At 35.6% G+C, this 9481-nt stretch overlaps 1 protein-coding gene across 3 annotated transcripts; it reads left to right on the forward strand.

Moving 5' to 3' along the window:
* Nucleotides 1–1822: 1822 nt before the first annotated feature.
* On the forward strand, nucleotides 1823–7250 carry DXPS3 (1-deoxy-D-xylulose 5-phosphate synthase 3). 3 transcript variants are annotated; one of them, XM_086251092.1, is made up of 10 exons: nucleotides 1823–2299; nucleotides 3000–3119; nucleotides 3208–3369; nucleotides 3594–3744; nucleotides 4200–4468; nucleotides 4852–5134; nucleotides 5477–5769; nucleotides 5889–6167; nucleotides 6346–6720; nucleotides 6821–6947. In XM_086251092.1, exons 1-9 carry the CDS (start codon nucleotides 2132–2134, stop codon nucleotides 6697–6699), a joined length of 2079 nt encoding a protein of 692 aa, XP_086107218.1. In that variant the 5' UTR covers nucleotides 1823–2131; the 3' UTR covers nucleotides 6700–6720; nucleotides 6821–6947. The 3 variants fall into 3 exon arrangements, with proteins under 3 accessions (XP_086107218.1, XP_086107217.1, XP_086107216.1); XM_086251091.1 differs by having other exon boundaries at nucleotides 6346–6716; nucleotides 6821–6943; XM_086251090.1 differs by having other exon boundaries at nucleotides 1825–2299; nucleotides 6346–6630; nucleotides 6821–7250.
* The last annotated feature ends 2231 nt before the right edge of the window (nucleotides 7251–9481 follow it).

Below are 9481 nucleotides of genomic sequence, written 5' to 3' on the forward strand. Positions count from 1 at the left end.
CATGAGCTTATATTGTGTAATGAACTCAAAAGAATAATTAGCGTCATATTATTTTACTAATTGCTTAACTCTAAAGCGCTTCTCCTGACATATATACTCGTTCACTGTAATAATTAATCACCAATGATTTGATTGTGTCGGAATTTTACTACCTAATCTAACCAAAACACCATGCTATATATGATATTCCTAACTCCTAGCTACTTGACAGAAGCACCCAAATACTTTGTTAGATGTCACAAATGAACATAGAATAATGCTATACTTACCACATTTTTTATACCACATTTTTATACCATCTCACGTGTCATTACTTTATTGGACAGAGTTTTTCTTTTTCTTTTTGGGTTTTTATTTTTATTTTTTAGTATCCAATGTATGAATGCCATGTAAGTTGCCACATAAGGTGGTATGAAATTATGGTATAAAAATGTGGTATATCTAGCACTACTGATGAACATAAGCCGTCATGAAACGTTCGGAGTTTCCAACATACGAAAATTACAGTTCAGTAGACAATAATAAAGGAAGTACAGAGATGTTACTTATTGTCCTATACGGCTATACATTAACTTCTTCTTTGTCTTCCAAAATGGAATTTCATAATCTCATACACATTTTAAATATAGTGCTTGATAGTGTTGGGAATGGAAATTCTATTTGAAAAAATAATTTTAAAATTAAACGATCACGAGATTACATTGTGAAATGAGAAATATAAGAGAGAGAATATAACTAATATTTTTCTTATCATTTATTATAGGGTTAAAACAAGACACATAAATTATCAAGGGAAATTTTATTAAATAACCTCTTTTAATACAAAACTCACTTTTTTAACCCTCCGCTCCCAACTTAATCTTTTGACTCTTTTACCTATTTTCGGATAAAAATACCCCTAATATACACTTTCCTTTTTCACTTCAGAATTTCCCTCACCTCCCTTCACCTCCCTTCTCTCTTCCCAACCCATCTTCTTTCTAGAATATCATGAACTATCATATCTGGTAGGAAATACCAGATTGGGAAACACAACTCCACCGCCATCCTCCTCCCTTCCCTGCCCCATCTCTCTCCTTCTCTCTCCACTGCTGATGGACCCACCTAAATGAATATCAGGGGTATTTTTGTCCGAAAATAGGCAAAAGAGTAAAAAGAAAATTATGTTGGGAATGAGGGTTAAAAAAGTGAGTTTTGTATTAAAAGAGATTATTTAATAAAATTTTCCAATTATCAAAACCAAATCTTTCCTTGAGAATGCAAAACTCTAGTCTTGTGGATTAGAGATGCTCATAAAAATTGGAAACCCACCATTTCAATGGAAATGATCGAAACAAAGGTATCCAAAAATTGAAAAGGTGTATTGTGAAATAAATGTTACCAAAATGAATGCTCTCGGGGCTAGTCTATTAGGGTTAGTCCAATAGATGAGAGAAGGTAGAAAAATAAGTAAGAATCAAGATATGGTAAGGGTTCAATCTCTTCAAATATACAAAAGGAAAATATTAATTCCTTGGGTTAGGAGTTTTTTATGTGACGATCATATTTGAGTTCTCTCTTGTAACAAAAAAATTATTATATGTGACAATAATATCGTTTTATGGTATCACTTAATCTATTTGTTATAATATAAATGGATGACTGTGAACCAACGAGTTTATAAATTTATAATTTAAGAACAAAAATTTTTCGAGTCTTGGAGGGCCGGCCCATGTAAGCATTTTGGAGCTGCCAAAGTATCTGGTGGATTGCGCATTAAAGATGTTCCCAAATTTAGACCCAGACCCTTGCATGGTTGGCCCTCCAATTTATTTGTCCTCATCCGAAAAGATACTCTCCAACTTATGCTTCTTCCGTCTCCTCCAAATGCTCTGTTCATTTCCTGTTGATTTTTACTTCCAACAACTTCTGTCCCTACTCTGTTTTCTGCAACTTCTCCTGTGTCTCATCTGCTGCATTTGAAAATCATTGCCCTTCACAATTCTAAATTTTCACCACATTAACGCTTAAATGTTTTGGTTGTCTTGCTGTAATTCTTCATTCCTTTTCTGCAACTGAGCTCCAGCTCTCAAATTGTATATTTTTCTTGAGATTCATTGAGTTTGGAGAGTTGGGTTTCTGTGTTTTCCTTATGGGTACTGCTTCTGCTGGGTACCCATTTGGACTTACCTCCCATTACCATGGAAAATTTGGGGGTTTTTCTCAGAAAGTCCAGTTATTTAGCTCTAATCTTCTACTTCATGTGGAATTTTCAAGAAATAACTTGTACCCAAGTTCTGCTTCCACCACTACATCCAAGGTAATCACATTCTCCTCCTTTTTCTCTTGTTACATCCTGTAGTCCTCTTTTTGATTGCCCAGAAACTGAGAAAAGGAAAGCAAAACGGTATTTGCAACCTTGATGTTTGAATTTTAGTGTGGTTGCAGAATAATCAAAATCTCAATTTATTTTGAATTGTTTAATTATGTTTATATTTGTGAGGCGGTTGTATTCTAGTGGTTGTTTTGTAAAGAGTACAGGGCAATTTATTCAATTTGGTATCTTACAGATCTTTCTTCATTTAGGTGAGTGCTGTTTGTTTGCCACTATTTTCAGTATCTTTATTACCTATTTGTTTCTAAAATGGAAAGCTTTATTGGTGAATGAGAACATGGCTTCCAGGATACTGAGAAACATAAAGGAAGAGGGGACAATGTAGAGAAGCAGTGAAAATAACATAACCCTTTGGAACTAGGAATGGAAAAGTAGTGATTAAAAATACAAAATTTCAAATGAGTTTGGAGTTGGAATGGCTGTTCTAAAATTCGACGTGTCTTCTCTGCATGCAAATGCAAAATTAATGGATGGCATATTCTAAATATGAACTAATTAATTTGGTTTATTTTGGTTAACGGGGAATGCCGTCAAACAAGCTCAAATATGTAAAAATAAACTAATTATTATGCAAATGTAAATTACTAAGACTATTCACTGTAAGACCTAGTTTTTCTTGATGCAGGAAATAGTAAGTCAAATATGTTCTCTACCTGATAGTGGTGAATTATTCTCGGAAGAAGTCTCAACACCCATTCTTGATTCGGTTGAAAATCCTATCCACCTGAAGAACTTGTCTCTTAAAGTTAGTCTCTGAAGCATTTACATACTTAAATTTGTATGCTTAACACAAGCTCACAGATTCTTTACTCACCACAGAATAATCAATGCAGGAACTAAAACAATTATCTGATGAAATCCGGTCAGAGTTGTCTGTAATGTTGAAAACACAAAAGTCCTTCAAGGCCAGTTTGGCAGTAGTGGAGTTGACAGTTGCAATACACCATGTTTTCCATGCTCCTGTGGACAAGATATTATGGGATGTTGCAGAACAAGTAAGATAATAATATATGTACCTTTCTCCTTGTACGACTGCTTGATTCTTAAAGAGAAAGTACAGATTATGGATCACTGGTCGTACTGTTTCCAATACGCTGTTCATACTTCATATGACCAAAATTCATATAAACCAGGAAGCAAAGAAATCACTCATGATATTCACACTTCATATTCAGTAATTGTATGATATAAATTTTGAAATTCTCTCTTATGCTGGCAGACATATGCACATAAAATTCTTACTGGAAGGCGGGACCTCATACATACAGTGCAACAAAGGAATGGTCTTTCTGGTTCTACATCTAGACCCGAGAGTGAATATGATCCGTTTGGGGCAGGGCATGGGTGCAATAGTGTTTCTGCTGGACTTGGTAGTTTCTACTTCCAATGTGCTTCTTCTTCATTTTTTTTTTCTTTGATGAAATTACTCTCCGAAAAAATTTCATGCTTGTATTCAACTTGCATTACATACTTCTCTTGATGTTTTGGTAAATCATGCATGCTCTTTTTATGTTGCTTTACATGTTGATATTCACACTTGCATCCACCACAATTTGCATTTTACACTTTCCTGACTTTATGTAGCTAGTGATAATATGTTCTTTCCTTTCAGTGTTGTTTTATATGTGGACATTATTATGCTTGTTTGGCAGTTAGCATATAAGAGCAATTTTTTCAAGCTTTTCCAGCTAATTTTGTTATAAATCTTCATTATTTTTAACTGCACTGCCATTTATAACCTTTCTTGTGATTGGTTTATTTTCATAGTCATTCTTGGAAATTGATGAATTAAACTTCAACCAGATCTGAAATTATTGTATTACAGGCATGGCAATTGCACGGGATATTAAAGGAAAGCGGGAGTGTATTGTTACAGTCATAAGCAATGGGACAACTATGGCTGGTCAGGTGTACGAGGCGATGAGTAATGCAGGTTATCTGGACTCAAATATGGTAGTTATTTTAAATGACAGTCGGCACTCTTTACAGCCAAAGATTGAAGAGGGTCCCACGACAGCTATTAATGCTCTATCTAGTACCCTAAGCAAGCTCCAGTCAAGTAAATCCTTCCGGAAGTTTAGAGAAGTTGCTAAGGTATTTCTAAGTTTCTATGGCTTTGATTCTAATAAAGTCTACTTTATCATACCTCTAAAAATAGATGATTTTTAAACATTGAAACGTACATAATTTGCGGACTTTCATGTAGATATTTAGATATATAGAAATTATTGAAATCAAGAGATTTCAAAGAAATATATACTTAAAACTTTGGACAATCTGAGCATGCAGAGGTTATTTGATTTTATGTGGCCTGCATCTGAGAGGAGAACATAGTGTGCTTTGGGGAACTTTTAGAATGCCAAGAATTTTCTGTTACTATGGTTACCATTTACGCCTTATGTTGGGTTTATCTATAAATATAATATTTTAATTTCTTTCCATTCTATGAAATGAATTATATTTCTCCGTTTTTATAGGGTGTTACAAAAAGAATTGGTAGGGGTATGCATGAATTGGCAGCTAAAGTTGATGAGTATGCACGTGGTATGGTGGGTCCACTAGGATCAACTCTTTTTGAAGAGCTTGGATTGTATTATATTGGCCCCGTTGATGGACACAACATTGATGACCTGATTTGTGTTTTACAACAAGTGGCATCTCTGAATTCGATGGGTCCTGTTTTGGTTCATGTGGTAACGGAAGAAAATCGGGGAGTGGAAAACAGACAAAAGAGCAAGGTAGCATACATGCAGCAGGAAGGTATTCTTTTACCTCTTTCATTTTCCTCTCCGATGTTTGTTTCATATTCTGTACAAAATTCTGTAGTACACTCTTGGGATTCATGACTCATGACTTGATTTAGGTGTGAATTGTGAAATAGCTAGACTCAGCCCAGCTTTGTTTGGTTTTGTGTTTCTCATCTGAGGCTTCTTGGGCTTGGTTCAGGCCTTTAGCTAGCATAAACAACTTGTTGACTTCAAAGATTAGTTTTCATTTTCTCTCGGCTTTCCTGGCCTGACTGTTTCTTTATCATGTACACGATAGAAAACCATGTTCAATTTGATCTGACATATATCGTTTTACACTTCTGGAACCTTGCAGGTTTGAGCAATTCTGATGATTTACCAGCCAAAATTCACCGTAGAACTTATAGTGACTGCTTTGTGGAGGCTCTAGTTATGGAAGCAGAGAAGGACAAGGATATCGTGACTGTTCATGCAGGAATGCATATGGAGTCATCTTTCGAATTATTTCGTGAAAGATTTCCCGACAAGTTTTTTGATGTGGGAATGGCTGAGCAACATGCAGTTACTTTTTCTGCTGGTTTGTCATGTGGAGGATTAAAGCCATTTTGCATAATCCCTTCTGCATTTCTCCAGAGAGCTTATGATCAGGTTTTTCATTTATCCCTTCTGCTGGTTTGATGATAGTTACATTTCTAATAATTGTGGCATTATAATAACAATAATAATATGAACATCTTAGAAGTTTATTTTTCTCATGGCCTGTTTAGGTAGTTCATGATGTAGATCGGCAAAGAATTCCAGTGCGTTTTGTCATTACGAGTGCAGGATTGGTAGGATCTGATGGTCCCATGCAGTGTGGGGCATTTGATATAACATTTATGTCATGCTTACCAAACATGATCGTCATGGCACCATCCGATGAGAATGAGCTTGCCAACATGGTGGCCACTGCAGCCTATATTGATGATCGTCCAGTTTGCTTCCGGTATCCTAGGGGCACCATTTTTGGGATGGACCATTTTATATGCAGTGCGATCCCCATTGAGGTAATTGTTGCGTTTTAGCTTTATTGCCTGGAAACATGTGTGCTGCTCATTACCAATTGGGATGGTTAAAAGATAAAACTTGGTATATTTTCATGTTTCTCTTGTTTCTTCTTTACTTAGTAATAGTAAGACGATACTTTTGCCTCTATTTTGACTTCTTTGTACTGTGCCTGAGCAGATTGGAAAAGGGAAGATTCTTGCAGAGGGTAAAGATGTTGCATTGCTTGGATATGGATCAATGGTTCAGAATTGCCTTAAGGCTCGGTCTCTTCTTTCAAAGCTTGGCATTGAGGTAACAGTTGCTGATGCAAGGTTCTGCAAGCCCTTAGATATCAAGCTTCTTAGGCAGCTTTGTGAAAACCATGCATTTCTAATCACGGTTGAGGAAGGCTCTATCGGAGGATTTGGATCCCATGTTGCACAGTTCATTGTGCTTGATGGACAGCTTGATGGAAAGGTTAAGGTAATATTTTCAGCGACATTGTGCTGGCCGGCCATCTCACTCTACCTCTTCTGGACTCCGTTGGATTAAACTAAAATAATAAAAATGCAAGTAAAATAATTTAAACCACTTCCTCTATTATTAGTTTTTTCGTTTTCGACAAAGGCACTTATTGAATATAATACACTGTCACTTTTTTTTTTTTCCCCAGTGGCGACCAATTGTTTTACCAGACAACTACATTGAGCATGCATCCCCAAATGAACAGCTAGCGATTGCTGGGCTGACCGGACACCACATAGCTGCAACAGCGTTGAGTCTGCTTGGCCGAAACAGAGAAGCCCTCCACTTAATGTGCTAGGGATCTGCATGTACTATGCTCTGAGACTATGCTGCTTAGCAGAAGAAAGGGAAAGACAGATTGAAGCTCAAGTATCGTTAATTTTCCCCATGTTTGGGTAATTTATACCTGTACCAATTTGTATATATATGTGATTATCACAAATAATAATTTTATGATTCACAAATGGCTGCAGCAGCATACAAGTTTATAGTTGTACAGCAGCATTCAAGTTCATTGTATAATGCCATTACATTTGGCAGATCAATTCTAGTCTTTATCTATTTCTGGGACTTCACTCTTGTGCATGTTTATTTCTGACCATTGGATTCAGATTTTAGAATGTATACGACACCCTTTTCTCCAAATTCTCTTCCTCTTCCACCCAAAGAACCCGACCCAAAAGACCAAGAAGACTCGAATGTCTTCAACGCTCCAAGAGCAACTCAGGAAATATTTTAGTTACAAAACCAAAGATGGTCATGTCATCAACTTTCAATCACAGGGCTCCTACATCATCGATCAAACAATAAACATGGATTTCATCAGAATTGATTTCGCTTTTTGCTGTTGGGTAAGATAAACTGATGTTACCATACCATACGAAGTGATCAACTCTGACCTTTCACGTGTCAAAGAATGGACTAAGAAAATTGTACCAAAAATTGATCACAGTAAAGCATACTGAAATTGCACCAAAAGTAGGTGTTTACGCGTTTGTAATTACAAGGAATAATCAAAGGAGCGATCAGTTTTACTTTTTGATGCATATATCCGTGTGTGAGAGATCACGACTCCATGAATTTGGTAGTCTCCCAAAGGAGGTAGAACTAAAATACCTAATATTATGTCAAGCCCTTTTGTTCATTTCCTCCTTCCTATCTTATTCCCCTCTAAAATACCAACAAAAAGGTTTGTTTGTCAAATATTAATTGACATGTTTTATTCTTAGATTGTTAATTTAATATCACATGATTCACATGTTAGAATAGCAATATCACATTATAGTCTAACAACATAAGACAATATCACATTATTGTCTAACAATATAAGACGTATTGTTTCAACAAAAAAAAAACATAAGACTTGTTATCTGGTAAGAGAATATTTCGGGCAATATATTTCTACTTTGACACTTGCACCATAGTCTATACTCCATTGGTTGGAGTTGCATGTATATATCCTTGATCCAAACTTATCCCTCCCACCTAATTAAATTACCTAAAGTTCTATAGGAGGCCTAACTCTCCAAGTATTTTCTCCAAAAAATTAGGTTAAGGAATGGCACTGACTATACTAGTTGACTGTATAAGGAAAATATATACCTAAAATTCAGGAGGGCCAAAACCCAATAGTTACACTGCAGCTAGCAGTTACGAGTCATAAGAATTGTGGATCAAAATGTACAATTTTCTTATATATATACGGAAAAGTGGTTAAGTTGAAGACAATATCAAAAGCGAAAGGCCCATGTGGCCATGTGATGTGTCTCTATCACTCATGGCCATGATTCATGCACGACTAGCTCGATCAACCGATATGCAAGCTCTGTGTGTTGACTGTTGTTGCCCAAAAGAATTGAGGATGTGAGGCTTGCTGTGTTTCTCTTTTTGGCATAAAAGAGAATGTCAGGCCGCGGATGGCGGGTGGGCATAAACAAATAAGATGACAAAATTAACCCCAGCTAGCTGCTCGATCTTCATCGCCAGCAGACTCAGTCGACTAACAGTCATGTTCTTTTTTGTGAATGGACTTTGCATGTCGTCTTCTTAAGGTTCAAGAATATACATGCATGTGCCATGTAAATAGTGTAAAGTCTTTAAAAAAATACACATTTTTTAATCTTTACTTTTTAACCGGTTCACTTTTTCCATTATGAGGATATAAGATTTTTATTGTCAAATGTGATTATATATCATACACTCATTATACCGTGTAGAACTCCTTTTTTATGTTCAAATTCAAACTAAATTTCTTATCATTGCTGTCTTTTTTGTTGGGGGTAATACTATATGTATTACACATGCGCAATGCATGAGTGAGTCGGAATATAGATCCTCTCACCCTAGCTACTTTCCTCTACTTTTCTATTTTTTTTCTCTTTCTTAAATCTTAACCATCCAAAATATTAAGTTAATTTAACAAAGTCTTGTAAACAATAAATTGGATGTCTTAAAACGACCTCAAAATAAGGTAGATGACCCATGAAGTTGGATGAGTTATTCATTTTTGTTACTAAATGCTAGAGTGGTAACTTGTAAACAAAATTTTGGTGAGTAAATTTAGTGACCATAATAGTACTTTTTTTTTTGGGTAGAGATAATAGTACTCATTTTACTATAAGTAGAAGAAGTAGGACTCGATCTTTGGGATTATCTCAAATAATATATTAATAAGGGTGAGTGAGATAAAGGATTGAGATGAAGATACGCCCAACGCTCCATTTCCTTAATGTAACTAAAAAAAGAGTATGACTGCCACCAAATTACGTGACAATATATCATATAATAAATTATGAATTTGTTCTAAATC

This window comes from Dryas octopetala, chromosome 7 (assembly GCF_963921425.1).
Source record: "Dryas octopetala chromosome 7, drDryOcto1.1, whole genome shotgun sequence".
Classification (NCBI taxonomy): Eukaryota; Viridiplantae; Streptophyta; class Magnoliopsida; order Rosales; family Rosaceae; genus Dryas; species Dryas octopetala.